General features: G+C 50.0%; 1 protein-coding gene across 4 annotated transcripts in view; it reads right to left on the bottom strand.

Moving 5' to 3' along the window:
- The window catches only part of camkk1a (calcium/calmodulin-dependent protein kinase kinase 1, alpha a), a 40,009-nt gene that overhangs the window by 2,866 nt on the left and 13,314 nt on the right, over window positions 1–23,829 (bottom strand). For 2 of the 4 annotated variants that reach the window (XM_067257032.1, XM_067257029.1), the window contains exons 3-17: window positions 22,887–22,980; window positions 20,650–21,092; window positions 16,681–16,728; window positions 15,991–16,044; window positions 12,490–12,541; window positions 12,222–12,355; window positions 9,909–9,945; window positions 9,459–9,480; window positions 8,214–8,302; window positions 6,591–6,790; window positions 4,029–4,082; window positions 3,203–3,276; window positions 2,150–2,237; window positions 1,061–1,189; window positions 852–955 (exon numbers count right to left, since the gene is read on the bottom strand). In XM_067257032.1, coding sequence (XP_067113133.1) covers window positions 852–955; window positions 1,061–1,189; window positions 2,150–2,237; window positions 3,203–3,276; window positions 4,029–4,082; window positions 6,591–6,790; window positions 8,214–8,302; window positions 9,459–9,480; window positions 9,909–9,945; window positions 12,222–12,355; window positions 12,490–12,541; window positions 15,991–16,044; window positions 16,681–16,728; window positions 20,650–20,973 — 1,409 coding nt within the window. In that variant the 5' untranslated portion in view covers window positions 20,974–21,092; window positions 22,887–22,980. The remainder of the gene's footprint in view (window positions 1–851; window positions 956–1,060; window positions 1,190–2,149; window positions 2,238–3,202; window positions 3,277–4,028; window positions 4,083–6,590; window positions 6,791–8,213; window positions 8,303–9,458; window positions 9,481–9,908; window positions 9,946–12,221; window positions 12,356–12,489; window positions 12,542–15,990; window positions 16,045–16,680; window positions 16,729–20,649; window positions 21,093–22,886; window positions 22,981–23,829) is intronic. The other 2 variants (XM_067257031.1, XM_067257030.1) reach the window with 2 other exon arrangements.

Below are 23,829 nucleotides of genomic sequence, written 5' to 3'. Positions count from 1 at the left end.
GCGAAAACTGCGGCTAAACACCGATCCCGAGTCGTCTTTGTGCGTATGCCGCGAGTTCTCGGAAGATATCCGGTTCTAGAATTTCCGTCTGCTGTCCAGGCCTGCTTCCATTGTCTGAGCCATGCAGCTTGCAAGGTACAGCGACAAAAGCAGTGGGTCCATTCCTCCACCAGGGGGCAGTAGCGCTCCCTCCAGCCCGCCTCCCCCAGAGCTGCCGGCCAGCGCCAGCCCTCACACCAGGAGACTGCCGTCGGACGGCAGGCAGAGCGAGCCTCCCTACGACCCAGCGGGGATCACGCCATCAGAGGCAGACGACTGAAAAGCAGTCTGTATCATAACGCACCCTAGATGAGATCAAGAGGGGCAATCACGGGAGCCCCAAGGTCAGTGTTGACAGAACGGCAGGCCGGATCCAAACACACCACCCCGCCTCTCCCTCAGCCTCCTCCAGAGAGACAGACACATCGAGTGTCTCGGGTCTCCCCCCCCTTGTGTGTCCTTCCACAGGAACCCCCAGGGGAAATGTCACGGTGTCGGGGGGCAACCCAAGGTGCAACGCAGCCAGACGACAAGGTAGCCAGACCGGAGTACTATGGCAACGCTACCAAGCTGTAAGAGCGACAGGAAGAGACGAGTGTTTACCTGCTCCCCCCGGGGAGATGAGAGGGGATGAGAGGGCGGGGGTGGGGGGGGGGAGTCTCTACGGGAGATCATACAGGAAGGTGTATGAGGAGGGCTTTGGGTGGGCGGGGCTCCACCTTCAGGACCGATGTGAGCGGTCGGAGGGCTTGGGGACAGTATAATTGGCAGGTTGTGTGAGCAGTGTGTGTGGGCAGGGGGAGGGCACGTACATGAGCAGGTTTCCGGGTGCCGACATGGACCTCTCCTCCCTCCTGCTGGGACACTCAAAGGGGTTGCTGAAGGAGCGCTTTCTCAGCATGGCCTTCACCAGGATCTGACACACACACACACACACACACATTAAATCTTGGGATACACACAATGACACATCCAGCCAACTTGTCTTCTCCTCGCACACGGGCATTGTGCGGCTCCTTACCACAGCAGAGAGGCTGGGGACAAACTTGACGGAGTTCTGCACCTCCTCCTCCGTCACCTCCACCACTGTGCAGTGCTCCTCCTCCAGAGGCATGGGCTCCATGGCCCACAGGGTCACCCACGGGTCCAGCTGCGACAAGACACACAGAAAATCTAGTTATTGGCAACAACTTAATGTGAAACCGTATACACAACACCTGCATATATTAGAACAATACACAGGCTCTGTAATGAAGTACTGGCTTGGCAGCTTGGCCAGACTCTAGGGTTGCCAGGTCCAGTGAACAACCCTCTAAGGATGTTTCATGTCAGGAAGAACAGCCTGTGCCTTTGTGCCCTACAGAGGACAAAGCAAGGAGGCTAAATTAAAGGTCAAATCAAAGGTCTGGCTGATGAAGGTTTATTTTCTGGGTTAAGAGGCTTTGAATGTGAATGTTTCTGTGTCTCCTTGGATTTGTGTGTGTGTGTGTGTGTGTGTGTGCGCAAGGTGCTTGTTTATCGGGTTTGTCTGTCTGGTTTGTGTGAGTGCGTGTCTGAGTCTCCCCCTAGGAGTGTGTGTGTGTGTACGTCTGTATGCTTTTCCACACCAGCAGCTAGTGCCAGGGGACAAAGATCTCTCGTCATGCTAGTGCTAATTATCTCCTTTTCCACTAACACGCTCCCTGGAGAGAGAGGATCCAGTGACTCAGGTTCAGATTGGAAGTCCCCCCGACACACACATGTTCTCTGGGGGGGGGGGGGGGCTCCCTGACTCAGGATCAGATTACAGCAGCTTCTGAATAACAGATAATACAGGGAGAGGGGGTTTCAGTTTCCACTTGAGGTTCCTTCTGCTGCTGAGAGAGGTGTGCGTGTCCCCAGGGTCAGACGGGTTTAGTCAAGCCTCAGCAGCAGCATGCACCGCTAATGAGTCCCACTGTACATGCCACACACGGGTCGCTCACCATCTTAAGACCACCTTGATTGGATGAGCTCTCCCGATGCGTTGTCATAGGATACATCTCAGGCCCGACTGGAAAGTCCCCCCCCCCCCCTCAACGATTCTCCCCTCCGCCCCCTCTCCACCCGCCCGCACGATCTGCCTCCTCACCTTGATCTCAGGTATGGTGATCCTGTTGTCTGGGTTCTTCTCCAGCATTCTCAGGATGAGCGCTTGCAGCTCCTTATTGAGGTCTTTCCTGGAGGATCACACACACACACACACACACACACCAAGGTGAATATGTGAAAACATGCCCCAATACACATCCTGCAGCATACAGGTCCACACTGTATACATGCCCGTGTTAAGTGGAGGTACACCCTTAGTTAAAGGGAAACCTCATTCCTGTGTCGGTAGCACCACGGTCACCATTGACCATAACGGTGTTATGAGAAAGCGTTTCCATTTCTCCTTTGTATGGAGATGAGATTGTGGCAGTGTGCAATGTGGGGCTATGTTCCCGGGGCATGGAGTGGTGTTTTCCGCCCACACAGAGCAGCTAAGTACCCCCCCTAGCACACAAGGAGACACTTTGGTTAGCAACACGACAACCTGTGCTAGCACGTACTTCAGCTGCCAGTCTCTGCCTCTGTGCTCTCGCTCTCCTTGTCTTCTACTAAATGTGTCTTGTTCTCCTGTCTGGCACAGTGATATACTGTACTTCACAGCGCTATCAATTACAGTTGCCCTCCGGGTGAAGCCTCTTCTGCTGCTGTTTGCGTGGCAGGGGGAGTCTGGTTCATTCACCGAGTGCATCTCCCGCTTACTCAGCCTCCCTTAGCCCTGGCACGGAGCGAGAACTAGGGGGTTTTCATCTGTCATCAAAGGCTGTTTACATTCTCTGGCGACAACCTCTCTGGTTCTCTGAAGGGTTGTGTGAGAGAGTGGGGTTGTTGACAGCGGGGAGATAAAGAGCAGCGTGCTCGCTCCTGTGCGTGTTGTGTGCATTGGCGAAAGACCGAGGGAGAGGGAGGGAGAAACATCGAAGGAGAAGTTCCACGGTAGCTTGCTTCCAAGCAACAGCTGAGACGCCAGTCTCAGTGTGAGTGGCTGCCTGGAGCACCACTCTCTCACCTCCGTCTTCCTGCATAACGAGGAGGAGGAGAGGGGGAGCGGGAGAGGCGGAGGAGTGAGCGGAGGGAAAGAACGAGTGAGACTTACGATTCTGGAAACTCCACACACTTGGTCCTGATCTTATTGTGTAAAGCCAGGATGTACTCATCAATGAATGGGCACTGCAGACAGAAACACAGAGAAAGAGACAGAGAGACACAGGAGAGAGAGAGACAAGGTAAGATACCAAAAACCCCCAGCACCCTAAACAGTGCAACCTGTTTACCCCCCCGGATGCCCACCTCCCAGGATGCCCACCCCCCCAGGATGCCCACCTCCCAGGATGCCCACCCTCCCAGGATGCCCACCTCCCAGGATGCCCACCTCCCAGGATGCCCACCTCCCAGGATGCCCACCTCCCAGGATGCCCACCCCCCAGGATGCCCACCCCCCAGGATGCCCACCCCCCAGGATGCCCACCCCCCAGGATGCCCACCTCCCAGGATGCCCACCCCCCAGGATGCCCACCTCCCAGGATGCCCACCCCCCCGGATGCCCACCCCCCAGGATGCCCACCCCCCCAGGATGCCCACCCCCCCAGGATGCCCACCTCCCAGGATGCCCACCCCCCAGGATGCCCACCTCCCAGGATGCCCACCTCCCAGGATGCCCACCTCCCAGGATGCCCACCCCCCAGGATGCCCACCCCGGGTGCTCGTCTTGCGAGCATCGTGTTCTACAGACAGGTCTGTGGGGAACGCACCCAGGGACAGCAGCTGCTGTGCTAGCACACCTATTTCTCACAGAGAGAGGTGAGAGACTGGTGACACCTCTGGCAACTCTCCCCTTCCTGGCCGCTCCTCCAAGCAGGGGGCTCCAGCTGGTAAGGGCTGATAAGAGGGAGAATCACGACGGGAGGAATGTGATGCCTTACCTTGCCGAATAAGAAGCAGTAGAGAGTCACGCCCATGGCCCATACATCCAGGGCCTGGAACACACAGCAGTAAAGGCACGCTACATTAGACAGCACATAGACCTCTTCCTCACACACACCTGAAGGCATGTCCACACACACACACACACACACACCTGAAGGCATGTCCACACACACACACACACACACACACACACACACACACACACACACACACACACACACACCTGAAGGCATGTCCACACACACACACACACACACACACACACACACACCTGAAGGCATGTCCACACACACACACACACACACACCTGAAGGCATGTCCACACACACACACACACACACACACACACACACACACACCTGAAGGCATGTCCACACACACACACACACACACACACACACACACACACACACACACACACCTGAAGGCATGTCCACACACACACACACACACACACACACACACACACACACACACACCTGAAGGCATGTCCACACACACACACACACACACACACACACACACATCTGGGACATTTACTTAGTATTGGCGTGCTTCCCCGGCATAGAGAAACACACAGATGGCAACGTACATGCTAATGCCATAAACACACACTTCTAACTACATTTTACATTTACATTTAGTCATTTAGCAGACGCTCTTATCCAGAGCGACTTACAGCAAGTACAGGGACATTCCCCCGAAGCAAGTAGGGTGAAGTGCCTTGCCCAAGGACACAACGTCAGTTGGCATGACCGGGAATCGAACTGGCAACCTTCGGATTACTAGCCCGATTCCCTCACCGCTCAGCCACCTGACTCCCTGTAACTAACTGTTAGCCACTATCCATACAAGCCACATGGGTTGCTTTGCTGTGCATCTGGGGCTAACTAACTGCAGTCTACTCCAGGTGGCTGTTGGCATGAGATATGAGGCTGACTGTGCAGCCATGCAGTCATCCATCAGGCCCATCCATCTCCCAGCTGAGTCCCTGGGTGCAGAAGACTGAGCCGGGGCTTCTGATTGGTAGCAACATCTCCTCCCGACCTCCCGCCATTCTATCACAAATCCACAGCCACGAACCCCCCCCTCTCTTATCATCCTTCACTGCACCATCTCTGGCTAGGGCCCATATGGTCGGGTTTCCACTAGTGTCCTACAGGTTAAACATAGTTTGCTCCCTGTGGATTTCATAAGGTGGAAATAATATGGATGTTCCCCTCTCACTTATGGTTTGCAAACTTCAATGAACGCCGAGCTCTCGAACGAGACCTTCTAAGCAGTTGGGGGGGGGGGGGGGGGGGGGGGCGGTGTGTCTAATCAGAACCGAAGAGTCTCTTGTTCTGTACATGTTTGTTGATGACAGCTAAAAGAAGAAACCGCTGCCAGCCACACTAACACAAAACCGTGACTGTTGGCGTGTTTCTAATCATTTTTAATTTCACTCCCCTCTCATTTGGCCATCCATGACCAAATCCATCAAATCAAAGTGCCATAGGGGATTAGCAGCCAAAACGGCCTGGAAATGAATTAGTACTTGAGAAAGGCTTGGGGTCTGATTAAAGAGAGGCAGTGTGTGAGAGCAGAGGCAGAGAGAGAGGAAAGGGATGGTGTGTCCTTCACTGCTGCGGCTGGGCATCTCAGTAAAGGCCTTTCCCTGCCCTCCTGCTGGTACAACTGGGGCCCCTCAAAAGGCTTCCCTCTGCAGACTCCTTTTAATTTCCTGATTTCCATCTCTCTCTCCCTCCGTCGCTCTCTCTCCCTCCGTCTCTCTCTCTCTCCCTCCCCCTCTCCAGCTCTCTCTCCCTGTCTCCCTCTATCTCTCTCTGCCTCTCTCCCTCTCATCTCTCTGCATGCTGCTGTGGGACGCTCCTGGCTCTGAGCCAACATCTGCTGCAGCCTCACTGCTTGAAATCCACAGCTCTGCTTGGCCTCAGCTAGCTCAGTCAGCCTGCTGTTCCCGCTGCCAGAAATGATGTACAGTACATGCTTGTGTTCCGTGTTAGCATGGATAACGTTCGTGTCAGTGCTGTTGTAAGCATGCATTCATCATCTAAATGGTAACATGGGGCCACTCTGTAAACACTCTCATAATTACTAACCAGCAGTAACCTCACAGGTCATTTACCCTGTTCATCTTGGATGCGTCATCGTGGACCAAATAATCGCTCACTGACAAGAGCACCAGCGAAATGCATAAACCTTTACACACACACACACACACACACACACACACACACACACACACACACACACACACACACACACACACACACACACACACACACACACACACACACACACACACACACACACACACACACACACACACACACACACACACACACACACACACACACACACACACACACACACACACACACACACACACACACACACACACACACACACACACACACACACACACACACACACACACACACACACACACACACACACACACACACACACACACACACACACACACACACACACACACACACACACACACACACACACACACACACACACACACACACACACACACACACACACACCTTGCCACTGAAGCTCTTGAGGTTGTCAGACAAGGTCTCTGGGGCCATGAAGGCTGGGGTGCCCGCTGTGCTCGACAGAAGGGCATCGTTGCCCTCAAACTGGTTGCTGACTCCAAAGTCGGCGATCTTCACGTGGCCATCGTCCCCTAGCAGCAGGTTGGAGGGCTTGATGTCCCGATGGACTATCTTCTGGTAGTGCACTGACGACAGGAGAGAAGGACACAAAGTAGGTCTGGGCTCCTGGAACTGGAGCGTGCTCAATTCCAAACTGAAAAGACTCTTGGCTACATTTTATTGAGCAAAACGTGTTGATAAATATGTCCAATCCAAGAGAATGACTCATCAGTTTCCAGGGAGCTTCCTCATAGAGTTTACACAGTTATAATAACAGCAGTGAAGGTTCTAGAAGGCCTCCAACTAAAATGTATCTGTCCTCAGGTGATTAAACAACCACTGAGTCATCAACGGTTTGGACGTGTAACCCTGGGCCGGTCGTTAGGTGAGTACGGCCCCTCTCTGGAGGCACCACTGTTGTAACCCCTCTACTTGAGCTTACAGAACAGGTTAACCCAGAACCATTCACTGGAGAAGGACTCTGATTGGCTAAGTGGTGCCCTCAGGGCCTCAAGAGGCTTAATCAAAGCCGATACTTCACAGGACTGCTGTGCTTGAGGAGCCAGCGATTGTTCGGACTGATGAGGAACAACAATGGAGAAGGGCAGAGGACGTCTGCTTGGCTCAGCATGACTGACTTCCAAATTACACACAAAAACAGTTTTTATTGCACATGATCCCAGATAACAACGCTGCCATCTCCACAGTTAATTAAGACATGCCACATGCACAATGGGCCGTTTGTCTACGATCACAACGGCACTGAGACCAACCGAGTGGGCCAAATAGAGCAAGCATGTTGTTCCTGCTAGGTTTCACGCCCCCCAAACCACCACGCACATCTAAAGAGAGCTATATTGATCCATTGATCGTTGGCATGGGCCTGCGAGATGGATAACCCTCGGCTAACGAGGACACAGTCAAAGAAAGGCCTGGCTAATCATGAGCTCGATACTGATGACAGGACGCTGTCTGACACGTCAAACCTGGACCCCCAGGACCTGGACAACGCCAGGGAGCAGATAGGGGTCAAAGGGGGAGGGGAGGTCAGTGGAAAACATTGGGGGGGGGGGGGGGGGGGGGGGGGGGGGGAGGAAATGGAGAGCCTGGGTCTCTCAGACACCCCACTAGGCCTCATCAAGATGCTGGCTGTGATATATAAGGTGCTGTGGGGAAGTGAGGGTCTGTTGTGCTAGCCAGTCAAGCTCTGAAACGATTCCTTCAGAACATCAGTCTCTCTATAACTAGCTTGGGGAGTTCCGAAACACACCTACGCTCATAAAATATGCACAGCATGTGTGGTCGGTGAAGCAGAGTGTTCCAGAAGCCTGGGACTTGAAAAGCCAGAGGATATGGTGGTGCGATAACATATTGTAGCTTAAGTTTGATTACAACAGACAGCTTGCAGTTGCTGGAAAATGTGTTAAATTCCATATGGGTGCCAGTAACTATTTTGTTCTGGGCTGAAAAGGCAGAACCCTTTTGATAAACAGGTAAAGTGGCACTCACAGTACTCGATGCCCAGGACGATGTCCCTGAAATACAGCCTCGTCTGCTCCTCAGAGAAGGGGCTGTCACATGGCACCTCCATCACTGGACTGGACCATATCACAGAGAGAGAGAGTGAGTGAGAGAGAGAGACAGACAGAAGAGGGAGGGAGGGAGGACAGGAGAGATGGAGAGAGTCAGAGTGTAAGACAGTGCCGTCACCATCAGCACAAGATGTATTCCACATCAACACCCATGCAGAAGAATCAACCACAAGGACGCTCATTAAAGCTAATTACAGATGTAGAAATACACTAGCCTTCCAATCTTTGCACTCATCACCTCACTAACAATCAGGGCTGGTAAGACTATTGCACACCAGGAAAATGGAGGACGACTATATAAGCTATTATGGAGCCTGGTCAATACTTTAATACAACTACTACAATTATCAAACCCCCCAGAGCACGAAATGAAAAAATGGGTAGGTCGTTCTGACCTTATCACACATCCTCTATTATTAATTAATCTAAATGCCAATATTCTATGAGCCTGAGAGGGAAGCCTCAGGATTCATTCAAGTTTGAGGGGAAAAAAACGTGCGTGCGTTTCCGACGAAACTGGCCAAGTGTCATCGACTACAATGACTGGCTCATCTATTCTGGCTCAGCTGGTCTCTCCCTGCTAGTGCTGGGTCTCTCCATTGCTGGGATATCCAATAACTGTACATGTCCCCTGAGAGAATGGACGGGAGAGACCATGGATTAGCTGTGAAAAGCTGCGACGCTACTGAAACAAATGCTACCACTCCAAAAGAAAAACTCCCACACGTAGCATGATTATCTATAATTCCCTAAAAGCCTTTTAGCCATTAGCTACAGATGTTGTCTCTTCATTGCCTGCACAGCACAGCGAGAACCTGTATAAGAGAGGGTTAACGGGACCCAATCATCTGTCCCAGTATGAAAATCCACAGCTGGGAGAGTGAGAGGGGACATGCTAATGAGAGGCATCGTGGGCAGGGCACAGAGACCATGGTCGTGGTAATAACTGTCAAGTGAAAACATAAGCACATAATGAATCCCTCTGGAGTAGGGGGAGAGGGGAAAACAGTACATCAGGTTGGACTAATAAAGAAGAACAGTGGAGAGGAGGGGTGGGGAAGGAGGGAGGGAGGGAGGGTGGGTGGATGGATGGAGGGAAGGATAGAGGGCTTAATGGGGCGGCCTTCGATTATTTCTGAAGAGGGGCATGAGGTGTACTCACCCCTTCCGCATCAACTCAAACACTGTTGGAGACACAGACAAGAAGGCATGAGTGCATGTCGGTTGAAGGAAACAGTTCAACACTGGACAGTCCTATTCCTGCTGCTGTTCATTTGTGTGTTCATGTTTGGTCGTTTCTGACATGAGCAGTCAGCCGGACATTGCTGCACTCCTGACCGGGCAGCTGGACTCTATCCACTCAGGGCTGCCCTGAGGGATGGACCACTGGGGAGCCTGTCTGCACTGCTCATCCATATTACAGTACTGCACACTTATCTTTGAGAATATACATTTTGGGGGACATTTTATGACAGTTTGACTTAGGCAGGAAAGGGAGAGGGAGCGAGAGCGAGAGAGCGAGAGAATAAGACATGTCGCAAAGGGCCGGGGCAGGAATCCAACCCGGACACCTGTGGTCTCCAGGAGTGATGTGATGAATAAGAACACGTACCCATGTGCAGGTTGTCTTCAGCAGGGTCGTCCAACACCTGCAACACCATCACATCATGAGTACCATCATTATACAGCCATCAAAACACAGCCTGTGGACTACTAAGGTCGTTAAGTCATTTGTATCCAGAAAATTTAAACTGCCAGTTCGAATTTTGGCTTAAATGAGTGGATATTAACACTGCTGCACCATGATGTCGCACTAACCATCTGTGACAAATTGCCACATTACTGTTTCCGTTTTCCCCCCAGCATGGTGTTTATTGTTTGTAAGTTCCTCTGCTCCAAAGCTGATGTGACTGAACCGGATGTGAAGGAGGCTGTGGGCTGCTTCAGCCTCATGGAGACAGATTAGAGGCCTACTCTGAGAGGCCGAGCCAGGGAGGAGGAGGAGGGTCTGCTGTGGATCAGCTCTGGGCTGAGGCTGTAGAGGAGATCAACACTTAGAGGGAGCTCCTCTTTCCTTCTAAACTCATTATGGCTGACATGCCGAGAGACCCAGAGACAGCAGAGAGGCCTGTCCGCCCCCTGGCTCCTCTCTCAACCCCCCCCACCTCACCCCACCATCTTCCCAGACCCCCAGGTCCCTCTATCAACTCTCTCTCTCCCCCTACCCACGAGCTCCTCTCTCTCCCCCTGCCCATCCAGCCCCCCCCCCCCAGCCACTCAACATCGACTTCCCCTCCACTGATGAGGCACGATTACATTTCGGCGCCCCCGCCGTCTGGCCATGATTGAAGAGCACACTGATGATGTCACAAGGGAGCAGATGAGCCAAGCTTGTGTGTGTGTGTGTCTCTCTCTCTCTCTCCCTCAGCCACAGCCCACCTCCTAGTCTAAAAGAGGCCCTTAGCGGCTCTGACAAGAGTGATACGTTTGTGGTTCGAAGGCAGGTTGTCAGAGCGCCATGTGTGCCTCAGCTTCTGTGAATAATAAGATAGTCTAATGGTGAAGAGCGAGGGGTTTCCAGCATATCATAAATGGCTAATCATGTTTATGGTGCAGTATGCTGCCACAAGCTGTGAGGAAGCACTGCTTCATCTTCTAGACATACAGGGCTCGACAATAACGATGGCCCGATGGCCCGGGGCCAGTAAAAAGTAACGTTGGGACAGTTAAACTAACAACTCACTGTCCCGATCGGGCAACTGCAAAGCATTGATTAAAAAAGAAATCGCATTGTAACACTTAACATCCTGCATGTTTTGCTATCTGCTAAATGCCTAAATAACTTTGCAGCTTGTGGGGCGCACCATTGGCCAATCAAGAGTTGAGTAGTGAGTGACGAGTGGTTGTCAAATTGTAATTCTCTAATCTCAATACATTTTTTAACAACTGGCACGAGACACCGAAGTGAAGGAGAGCTACGAGCTCAAACGGAAGCAACTTTTGTATGTAACTAAGATGCACTGTGTCGTCTGTAGTATGTTCCCGTCTAAAAGCAGACAAAAGTGGATCTTTTTACACAGGCACCGACAATTTTCGAAAACAATCCCTGACCAGCCATGCTAATAGCAGACAGCACCTGGTTTGCATGACAGCTAAGCGGATGGTTGACACTCCATCTTCCAGGCCGTTGACCATGCTGGTCAGGAATTGAAATGAAGATGCCCATCGTGTTATTGCACAACTTACAACAACGGCATATCACGTAAGTAAGACGGGCCAGCCGTTCGCCTCGTTCCCCTGGGCTATTGAACTGCAGCAGAAGAATGGTGTCGACTTGGGTACTCAGTATCATACTGATGAAATGCTATGGAAGCTTTTATATATTAGCATTGAGGGACCAGAGGTTTCACAGTTTCAGTCAGACAGAGTTGTGCAGAGATGGCTGTCAGCAGGGGAGAGAGCACGTCATGTTTGAGGTTAAAAGTCAATTGTTTTGCTGACTATTACCGTTAAATTTTTTATCACTAGAAATGTGATTTCATTTTTGTTCTTTTTATATCCAGGATGTGTTTAATAAATGGTTAAACATGTTAACAGAATAACATAATTTATAAGTCTTTTGTTTTGTTGTAACTGTGACAAATTAAAACTTTTGGAGGGGGGGCCAGTAAAAATGGTCTTGGGGCCAGTAAGTTGCAAACCCACTGGGGTGCATGGGGTCTACATGCATAACATGTTTACGTTGAGCCCTGACATATCTGGCACTGTAGCTAGGAAAAGAGCGACTGTGGCTACCTGCCTTCCTGGATGAAACACAGTCAGAATAACACCTAGCATGTTCTTCAGTTTTTCTGCTGTGAGAGAAATGAAAGGCGACCGCATCTACAGCACATTCTTCTTCTTTGGCTACTTTGTAGTGTCTCACCTCCACCAGTTTGACAATGTTGACATGGTCCAGCTTTTTCAGGATGGCGATCTCTTGGTAGACCCTGTCCAGGGGGCCCAGGACTTTGGGCTGCTGGCCCTGGGCAGCCTTAGGCCCTCTGGGAGGGGGGCGACCTGCCAACCAGCATAAAAAGAACCACGTCAGCATCAGATGAACCACAGCTAACGAATTCATCATAAATAAAACATTATTAATGACAATTCATTTTCTATTGAGATGACAGAATACAGTTGTGTGTGAGACTTACGTGGGAATCCATACTGCTTCATCAGCTTCTTCTTGGAGACCACTTTCATGGCCTGGAGGAGAGGACAGGCTGTCAAGCTAGCATGAACAACTCACAGAAGAAACACCTCATGCACATCTAAAGACCGACACATTCATGACAGACACTTCATGAAACGGTACAAAACAAAACAGCTGTTGGAAGTTACCGGATGTCTTTCTGTGTTTTATGTTCCATTCTGGACAAACACGTAATGGTGCTCGGGGAAGTGGATGACATAACTGTCTTGACTTCCTGAATTTCCATAATAATCAAAGAAAAGCTTTTATAAAACTTTCCGATTGCGGCTCTGCTCTGGCTTCCAGTGCTAATAACATACTTCACATTCCCCGCAGCACACCCTGCTCAGACTAAGTGATTGCATAAATGACTATAAATGAACTGACACATGACTGGTAGACACAGTTGAGAGTGGACTGAAACACTATACGACGCACGTTTGACCAAAGCAGATATACTAACATAGATCCCAATGAAACACACAGCTAGAAGGCTGATCAAGGTGTGTTCAATATCCATGGCAACATTTGATACATTTCCAGTGTGCTATCTTCCGTCTGCATTAGCAGCAACCTTCTTAACCCTTGTGTTATCTTCGGGTCATTCTGACCCATCAGTCATTGTGACCCACCGTCGTATTGCGACAACTTTACTGCATACAAAAACAAAGTTATGCATTTTCTTTTAACCGTTGGGCTGTCTCAGACCCCCCACATTGAGAATGTTAAAAGAAAATTATTTGTATTTGTTTTTGTTTTGTTTTGGGTAAAATTGGGTAAACACAACGATGGTTCGTTATGAACCTTTGGGTCATGTGACCCGAAGGCAGCACGAGGGTTAAAGCACACCGTTCCTCCAGACAGTCCTCTCAGCTGTTAAGGGGGAGATCTGCAACCTTCCCTAGCTGTGTCGCAGGGAGAGTCAGCAAATACACGTATTATCTCAGCCAGGCGCTGCGTTATTCTGAGGGAGGTTGTGACAGCCCTCTCCCACACTCTGCTCATTAGTTCCTCCTCCTAAACTCTAATGAGGTGTTAATCCGCAGCACCTGTGGAACACTATTGTTAGGGAACCGGAGTGAAAAGGATCACAGGGCTGTTTTGATGTCACGAAAATTCTCTGTCAAAACGTTTGGAACATCAGACACCTCCTTCAGCCACACGAAACGCCCTGTACCTGTTACACAGGGCAGAGGGTGGATGTTGGTTCCACTATAACCACCAGTAGCATCCTAGCCTGTTACCCTGTCTGAGTCAAGTCTCCAAAAATCACCTCTGTTATCCACTAGCAGTGGAAAAAAACCTTTTGGAGGCTCTTAATGAATATCTGAACAGAACAAAGTCACATTTCAAAGCAACAAACGGTAAAACCTAGAAAATCTCCATGGAAAAGACGGGGGGGGGGGGCATGTTTCATCTTCTCAAGGACGGATTCACCCGGGGCAGGGGAAACACGCAGTGTTTGTAGCGCGGGCTAGATGAGAGGAATCGGTTTGTCAAAGGGAAGAGGCAGTCATGAATATTCAACACACGCCAGGGGAAAGCTGTGGCGGCAAAACAAATAACTGCCGGCGTACCTCAACCGCAACCGTGTCAGGACTAGGATTCACCAGCAACCGGCTGACGGTGCATTTCAGCTTGAAAAGGACGCGTGGAGAGATAGCGCTGGATCATCATCTCACAGTTCCAGCAACACTGGCGACACTGTGGACTGCATTGCAGCGCGTCTCCAGAACGTGCCTCTATTTCCCAGAAGTCCAGGGTAAACCCTGGGTTAACCTTGTTCCTGTTGGTTCCCCCCTGGGGTGACCACATCCTGGTCCCTCTATTCTGGTCCCTGACATCCTGTGTGTGTGTGTGGCTGTGCCATGTTCCAGGGCACCAGCCCAGAGCATGTTAACGACCTTCTGCCTGTGTGTAAGAGGTCAGGCCCCCCCCCTCATCCTGCTCCTCACAGCTCCACTACAGCAGTGTGTATGTGTGTGTTCTTTGGGGGGGGGGGGTGATAGCAGAGCATTGCTAGTAATGAAACAGTCTGAGAATGTCCTGCTTTTCTCTCACACACCCTTCTGTAGCCCTGTGGTGGGTGCGAGGTGTGGGTCTGCTAGCCCTGGTTCCCAGACGCAGCGTGGAGGAGCAGCCGGGGAGACAGGACTGTGGAGGAGAGGAGACTTATCTCCTGCCGCAGAGGCCGAGAGGAGGCAAATAATTCGCCTCTCAGCCCTGCACATCCATGATCTGGGCGGAGCCGCGACAAAGGCAGCAGAGAGGGATTGGGTGAGCTCGAGGCATGCCATGCTGCCAAGCTGTGAAAAGATTGGAGCACAGCCAGTCAAGTTGGCTTTGACGAGGTAACAGCTTTGTCAGCCTCGTAATTACAAAACAGCTTGGGAGAAGACACACACACAGACAAAATACACACACACGCAGACAAAAGACACAGGTTGAAAAATATCCTGTCATTCTGCTCATTTGATATTGCGGTTTGTTTTCCATGTTTTTGCCTGCAAATTTGGCAACAAAACAAACGCATGATAAGAAGTGCTCTTGATATTTATGACACGGTGTCTTCCTGTTTTGAGTGAACAAAGGTCTCGGTAAAGCGATTGTGTGTGTGTGTGTCTGATTGGATGAAATCATACTTTGGACACAGATGCCCAGATTAAATCAATACTGTGTGGATCCAACTCCAACTGCCAGGAAATGGAATTAAATACTGGCAGGTGCCTTCCTTCTCTAAACTCCCTCTTTCGCTCCATCCTCTCTCTTATTTTGTTTTCCATCCTCCCTCAGTAAACCACGCAGGGGGAAGGGTTTCCATCCAGTTCAACATGCAACCTGTCCTTGCATTTGAAGGTTGTTACATTTACATTTAGTCATTTAGCAGACACTCTTATCCAGAGCAACTTACAGTAAGTACAGGGACATTTCCCCTGAGGCAAGTAGGATGAAGTGCCTTGCCCAAGGACACAACCTCATTTTGCACGGCCGAGAATCAAACCGGCAACCTTCTGATTACTAGCCCAATTCCCTAACCGCTCAGCCAGCTGACTCCCTGAGGTTGTTGTACTGCCAGTCAGTGTTAACGGAAGGCAGATTTCCCACTGAAGTACGAGCTTAGCAAAACACACACGTGCACACACACACTCCACTACCTCTAGGGTTTGGATGAAAGGATCAATTCCGAATGACCTACAGTATCAGAGGCCCACCCTAGTTCCACCTCAGTTCCCTCCACGCTGCATCTCTACGTCTAGTTAGGGGTTGTGGTCGATGACGCTCAGTCCTGTGTTCCAGCCCGCCAGACTGTGAAGAAGTAACCGGAAACCTATCTGGGTCTAGAGCTGAAGGGAAGCTACAGTGATCGGACACAGTTGTGAACGGGGAGATATCAGGTGCGTGCTATTGTCGGCGGTCGTTGCCGTGACGTCTGGCTTGGTGTGGTGCGTGCGACGCCACCTACGTAGTACTTGTCGTCCTCCTCGTTGTAGGCCAGCTTGACCACCCCGTAGGAGCCCTGCGGAGACAGAGGGAGCAGACAAGCCGTCAGTTCAGCAGGGGTCACATGACTCGCACCCCTCGTGCCCCATCACGCTGCATGCAGGTCCGCTTCTACGGGTCAGGAGCAAACAAAGGTGCTACTAGCACTTTCTGGGAGTACAGAGGACCCACTGAAGCTGGCTGAGGTGATACATGGGCCGCGTTCATGACTCAGCATCAGAGCTGCGTGACTCATTTCACACTTGTGAGCTTTTCAAGAGATTAGTCACAAGATCGAAAATACTAAATGTCAAGAGAGATTGTCCTTGGAGCGCCGCTGGATAAGCATACTGCAGACTGCAGCTAGGACCTACACATTTCCAAAGAGCAACAAGAAGATGGCAACAGACTTGACTGATACTGATGGACGTTTTCTTTAAAGTTAATTGTTATGCACAGTCCGTAATAATACAAAACTGTGTGAACCAAGCGTGATTGTGATGCTGGTGGACATTCCCTTTAATTGTGATGCTGGTGGACATTCCCTTTAATGGTGATACGGATGGACATTTCCTACTGGTGGTAGACATCCATTTAAAAAGGTCGAAAATTGCTTGTTCCTTTAGAAGCCAGGCAGGTCAACAGTAATTGCGCAAGGACACCATAGACTCACCTTTCCAATCTCACTCTGCAGTCTATACTGGTTCAACTGGATACAGTCCTGAGGGGAGGGAGAGATGAATGGGACATTTGTAAGCCACAACAAAACACACCAACAACATGGAATCATTGAATCCGTAAGATCGTAACCAGTGTGGCTATACATCCCCTCTGTCAGAACTCCGGTCTGGAGTGCATGAGCAAAAACGTTCCCTGTGTAGCTCGGTTATTCCGGAGCGGTTATTAGCGACGCGGTCGGTGGACTCTGTTTACAGAGCTCAGTCCATTACAGAGCTGCTGTTAAAAAAAAAAAGAATGTGATTTGCTGTTTCATAGCAACCAGCAGCCATGCTGGAGAGAAAGCCAGGGACACCTGGCAGGGAGAGGACCTGAGACATGGAAGACAGAGATGGAGGGATGGGGAGGGCAAACAGTGAGAGAGGAGAAGAAGAGTGGAGGGAGAGAAAATTGTGAAAACGGAGAGAGAGAGAGAGAGAGAGAGAGAGAGAGAGAGAGAGAGAGAGAGAGAGAGAGAGAGAGAGAGAGAGAGAGAGAGAGAGAGAGAGAGAGAGAGAAAGGATGGATAGTGTGACAGGAGTTCCCTCATTACAGTGAAGAATCAGTGTTCAGGGCTGGCTGAAGCTTGGACAGGCCAGCCCTCAGGCTTCCTACTGGAGCTGTGAACATGCGTACAAAAAGACAGGCAGTGGAACAAAGCCCTGGTGAATGTGGACAAACATGCACACACACACACACACACACACACACGTGTGTGTACCAGTATAGGGAGAAGCAGTGTGCAGTTTTCTCCCTTAGAGAAAGACTACAGATGCACACAGAGACCACCTCATGCGATAGAAACAGGGGAGGCGTAACAATAGAAGCAAATAGAAACCAAGAGGAGAGGAGCCCAAGAAAGGAGAGACAGAAAAAAACGAGAGAAAGGATTGTGAGTGGACGCAGTCCGCCCGCTCTGAGGCCAGACTCTTGGCACATGCTCAGTGGGCTCTGCAGTCTGCACTGCAGTAAACACTGTCTGTGTCTGATGGATAAAGAGGGCCATGCAGAGAGCCTTAAATACACCCCCCCCCCCACACACACACACGCCCAAACAGATACACCCACACACACACAGAAACAGATACACACACACACACAGAGAAACAGATCTACACCCACAACTCAATAAATGACTCACGACATCTTGATAAATCAAGCGGGGCCTCATAAATCACAATGTCTCCTTTTCATTTCCTTCCCTCCACATCACTGCCCCACCCCCCTCACAACAGCAGACCAGACACACCCCTATTTCTTCCTTCCACTCCCCCCCCCCCCCTCGCACATTTAGGGTTTCTGTGCTGCCATTCCCTCCTGCATGCGTCTCCTGTGTCAAGTCCCTCTTTCTCCCTGCCTCTCTCTCTCTCTCTCTCTCTCTCTCTCTCTCTAGATAACTAACGCCTCACTGCTTTCACTCATCGGCCCATGTGACAAATGACATGTTGTTTTTGACCCAAAAAATGCATTTGCATGCAAAGTGTTACTGTCGGTAGACTTCTTCGAGGTAATAAGGTCTCCACGTCAAAAGTGCTCTTGCCGTCCCGGTCTAATTGAAGATGGAGGTGAGAAGAGGAAGGCGGGACTGATCGATGGGCGCACACACACACATTTAGCAAGGGACTCGCCCCGCCTGACCACCTGATGGGTTGGCTAGCCAGTGTACACGAGGGGAGGGTTCTCACCAACTCAGGAAACGTCCTTTGCATGCTGTGAGGTGTGAACAACACACTGTCACTACGGTGTCACACGTGGTGGGAACGCGGGGAGAGAGAGAGAGAGAGAGAGAGAGAGAGAGAGAGAGAGAGAGAGAAAGCCGGGCGGTTCTCGAGGAGGTAAAGACAGAAGGAGAGACTTTCGGAGAAGTGGCGTTGCCATGGTGTCTGAGATCCTGTTGACAGAGGCGGTGCCTTGTTTGTTTCAGGTGTCTCTCCAGATTAGAGCAGGTAATCCTGAGATTAAAAACAGGAGACTGAAAAAAGATGTAATGCTCATCCCACATACCCAGGAGAGAGAGAGAGAGAGAGAGAGAGAGAGAGAGAGAGAGAGAGAGAGAGAGAGAGAGAGAGAGAGAGAGAGAGAGAGAGAGAGAGAGAGAGAGAGAGAGAGAGAGAGAGGGGGGGGAGACTGTTGTAAAGAGTGTGAAAGATAAGGAATGAGTGACAGAAAGAGAGATTGCTTCAACTGATGTATTCATCTAATCGTAAAAAAAAACGAAACATCTTTCTACCTGCTATATCATTCGAGGTCATCCACTGAGTGAGTTCCGCAACATGTCCCCATTACCTGTCATTCCTGCCCCCTGATATCAGCCCTCAGCCACCTCTCCTACACACCAAAAACAGAGCATGCCAAACCTTCAGAAAGCCCAAGCAGTTCCACACAGCTCATCACAGGTGGGATCTCTCCTCAAGAACTGCCAGCAGTGGAGCCAACGTTACTGAACACAAGGAGGAGAATAAGGCAGTGGACCCAGGCTTTCATTCAAGACTGCTTTTCCTGGTTCAGAGAGAGATACAGCTCCATTTACAACTAGTGTACCGGTCCTTCTAATCTAGTATACATGGCTCCGATTATAGTATGAGTAGAGTAGGTAGTACTCGGGTGAATGAGCAGTAGGTAGTACACAGAAATTACTAAGCTCTACTGTACTGACTAACAATCATCATGACCTTGGAGAACAAGGTACTGACCAAGAAGTGTTCCAGCCAGCTGCTTGTCCAGCTGCTTGTCCAGGCGACAGCACTGGTCTGGACTCCTGGAACTGCCATCTCACTGGCCTAACCCCACTAACTAAATAAGCGTACATTTTATGTACGTGTAAAGCAAGGCTCATACAGCAACATCGTGTAACTGAATTTACATTTTTTCCTTCGAATGTTAATGTAAAATGTAATTACCCCCGAAGCCTCTGTTATAAAGAAACGAATGCAGAGAACAATCTATTTGCAGGCCACCTCAATATATGTGAGGAAGATTAATTTGAATGCATGACTAGATATAAAATGAAGTTTACCCACAACATTGCATCGGAGTGCTGGAGATGGGTGTTATGAAGGTATCTGTACCCCAGCTAAGACCCACAGCCTCATCTGTGGTTACTGTCAGCTCTGGTTCACCAGATGGTCAGCAACACAAAAATTATTATAAATTTAGATTACACTGAACATGTAAGATGTGGAAAACACAAGCTTTTCTAGTCAATTCCACACAGGCTCAGCTGTCTACCAAGAGAATCACACGCAATCCCATGGTCAGGCTGCATGGCAAGAGGAGAGTCCTGGACACACACACACAGGCACACACACACACACAGGGATCAACATTGAGTCATTAACCGCTGCTCAGTCTTAAGCAGGCAGCTGGAGGGGGGTCCGTCCGGCCTGACTGGAGCTCTGACAGGCAGGTCAGACAGCTGTTTGAACACATCCAATACCTGCTCCCATTCAGCCAGACGCTGACCTCATGACTGCACTCACACCTGCTCAGGCCAACCGTGGCTAGAATCACAACGGCCCCAGTTGTCTCGCAGGCCTTCCTGCTGTACGTGACTCTGTAGCACCCATCAAGCCAGCGACTAATCCTTCAATGGGTGTTTTAACATCCCGAAGGCATCAATGTGTTTGTCACACTGTACATTCGATTGGTCACTGGATCACATGTTCCTTGTGCCCAGGGTCGGCTCCAAGGGCCCAAATGGAATGCTGTGCCCCCTCCAAAAATTATTTTCTTAAAGTATAATTAAGAAATACTGGCATTGGCTATAAATTAAATATCAAGATAGCTACACTTTCCTGCAGAATATGCAGGTCTGCTCGTATTTTGACTCTCATACATGCTTTGTAAATGCGTGCCCCCCTTGTGAAAAAAAATGCCCCCCGCCCCCATTTAATTTGTTCTGGAGCCGAGTCTGCTTGTAGCCCACCTGAGAGTCTGAGATGGACACCCGCTTGGACTCCACGGTGGGCCTCCGGGCTATGCGGGGGGAGACTTGGGCGTTGCCTCCGCCCCCCCCTGAGGACGGGTACGTCCCCCTCTCCTGCAGGGACATCTTCCTGCCCGAGAGGTGTGGCCGGGGGGGGTGGACCTTCTTGGCCTTGGCGCCGTTCTTCACGCCGTTGGCTGCCTCGCCGACCGCCTTGCCGGTCGTCACAGCGACGGCCGCCATCATCTCCGCCAGGTCGCCGGGCTGCTGGTCGGAGTCGGAGTCGCCGCCCCACCTGCAGCCGGGGTCACTGCTCATGGCCATGGCAGGATGGATGGAGGGGAGCGCAGGAGGAGGAGGGGAGGAGGGCAGGGGGCACAGCCCACCAGCATCAACGTGAGTTGGGCCAGCCTGGGGCAGCGGTCTCTGGAGCCTTCCTGGAACTGTGGAGAGAGGAGAGAGAGAGGACATCACACAGGAGAAGATGAAAGCTGTCGCTGGGGCAGAGCGTCTGTTTACCTGACCTGTTTACCTGACCTGCAGAAGAACAACAACTGGTGCACCCATGCGAAGATACGCTCACTACACATCTACCCTGCTATGCAGCAAATGGAGGATTCACATGCAGACAGGACTGTCTGTAGCTTGAGCACACTTCCCTCATTTCCTTTGTCAGGTGTCATGATTGATTCAAAGCCCAAGCAGTCAGTCAAATGAGCACTTTGAAGCCAGCCAGGAGAGATGTGCCAGTGTTTTTGCCGTGCAGACAGGACAGAGCGTCATCTCCCTCTCTCTCTAATGGGGACTGTGCGTGCTCCAGTGGTCAAGCGAGCAGATGAAGTCATGACATGGACATCGTAATTGAAATAAATGTCACTGGGAGGAAACTCTATTTACTTCCAGACACTGTTAATTTTGATGTATACCTCTGGACGTGGCCTCTAGCATCCAGACACACACAGACACACACACACACAATACTGAACCTCTGCAGCTCTCATATAGTATTGTACAGTCTCATACACACAGTGGGTTTGAGTCTGAGTCATCCTGGCCCTACCAAAGATCACTACTGCATTGTACCACTTCCTCATTTCATCTCAAATGGAAATGAAGGCAGCAGACTTTTGCAGTTAGAGAGGAACGTGGCTGGTGGAGAGATGGCGGCGGTGATGAAACAGCACAGATATGCAAAGAGTCCACCTCAGCCATTCAACAAAATGGCCGGACAACAGGCGGACAACAAAACAGGGGAGAACTGTTCTCTCTTTCAGAGACACTGGAACTCCTGCCGTAGTGAGGGTGGAAGACTGGTTGGCTGTGTCTCCCAGGTCTGTGTGGGACTGGGGCTGGGGCTGGGGCTGGGGCTGGATGAAAATCAAAGCCGTGGCCTCCGTAAAGGGACAAAGTCAGCTCTGCCTCGAACAGTAGAAATGGTGAAAAAGGTGAAATAGGCCATTTTATTCTATTCCTGAAATGAATCAAGACACAACATACCCTCGGTTTAGAGTCACTGTAAGAGTGCCTTATATTCCAAAAATACCCCACTGTTCCAGTTCCAACAGAGGTTCGCTTCAATTCATGTGTCAATTTATTTTCCTCCGGGGAAAATCTGGCTCCATGTCAACTGGAGGTTTTCCACTGAAACATAAAATGTTAGATTTTGTATCATGTATCATTACCTTCCTAGAACAGAACCGTACAAACCCACACACCCCCACACAAACCTCAAATAAAACTGCAAAACCTGAATGTTTCCACATAATGTCGATGGAGGCAGTTTGTCTCCACCCCCTGAGGAAGATCAGTCGAGGCTATTAAAACAGAGAACTGAGAAATATCTCTCTGTCTACTTCGAGGGAGATAAACAGCTTAGGGGAGATAACCGCTCCAAACTCTACAGTTGCGCTTCAGAGCGGAGTCTGGGAGGCTCGTGCAGTGCAGGTGCTTGTCTGGGGGCGAGCGTCAGCTAGACACGTGTGTCTATGGCATGTCAGTTCAGTAGTGGGAGGGCAAGCCCAGATCCTGGGGGCTGCTGGTTGTCAATGACAACCATTAACAGTGAACTCATGACACACACACACACACACGCACTTCTCTTTTCAAGTCATTGTTTTACCTCACCTCAGAACCACAAAATAATACTTTTACTTTAGTGTGATGACAGCTAAAAATGTTGACATCTTGATTCCTTACTCCATTAAAAGCATGGGTAAGGGCAATTCATGTTATCTTACCAATGATTAAGAAGTCTATTCAACAGGACTGTTGGTCGCTGGTGTGTCCTGCATGTGGGAAAGATCTTCCATGTGGTGTGGATGGCCGCAGGGGCTACAGAAACACCAGAACACATTTAAGGTTTATGTGCCATTTGTAACAAGTAGCCTACAGGTAAAGGTACATTAGAATGATTTGGTCCTGCTGCTAGTGGCCAATCTAGACCTCCAATAAGATAACAGAATAAGTCGTAATCTTATATGAGATGCTATTCTTATCAACAATCAATGTACTATAAATAACTGAATAATGATGGATAATAATTCTTGACAATAACAAACTACGAATAAAAGAACACCAAACAATGAATTCATTTGGCATACACTTTCATCCAACACTTTCATCCAACGCAATGTATAGAGGGGGAATTTGAAAGTAAATTGCTCTACCACTGAGCTATACAATATAATATAACTGGTTGGACAGAACCTCGCTCCTGTTCTGTCTAGTAGAGCTCCCAGCTTTGTAACATAATGAAATGGCCTGCTCTGATCTTGCGCAGAACACAATACCTCCATTCCAGCACCAACACAAGTGACCAACTTTTACATCCCTAATGAACACCTCCTGCTTTGAACTTCTTTAGTCTTAAATGCGTCTCAACTGTGTCCTCCAAACCAATTCAATCTGGAGCTTAATCCAGGCAATTCAAGAAATAAGCAAAACCAATCAAATAAATAAAAAAGCCCACAGGATATTTTTATAAATGAGAGCGTGAATGTATTTTTCAAAATATCTCCAAAAGCACGCAACAGCAGATTCACCAAAACCAATTACAGACAGAGTGCAGCATGGATAAACAAGGTCAACAGACGGACCCATTTTCCTCTATTAGAGAGAAGCTTTTACTCCAACCTCGCTGCCTTTGTATTCTCAATTAGTTTGCCTGGAGCAAACAGAGTC

Source organism: Osmerus mordax, chromosome 19, assembly GCF_038355195.1.
Source record: "Osmerus mordax isolate fOsmMor3 chromosome 19, fOsmMor3.pri, whole genome shotgun sequence".
Classification (NCBI taxonomy): domain Eukaryota; kingdom Metazoa; phylum Chordata; class Actinopteri; order Osmeriformes; family Osmeridae; genus Osmerus; species Osmerus mordax.
The sequence above is the reverse complement of the archived record's forward strand: the minus strand, read 5'-3'. Positions and strand labels throughout refer to the sequence as shown.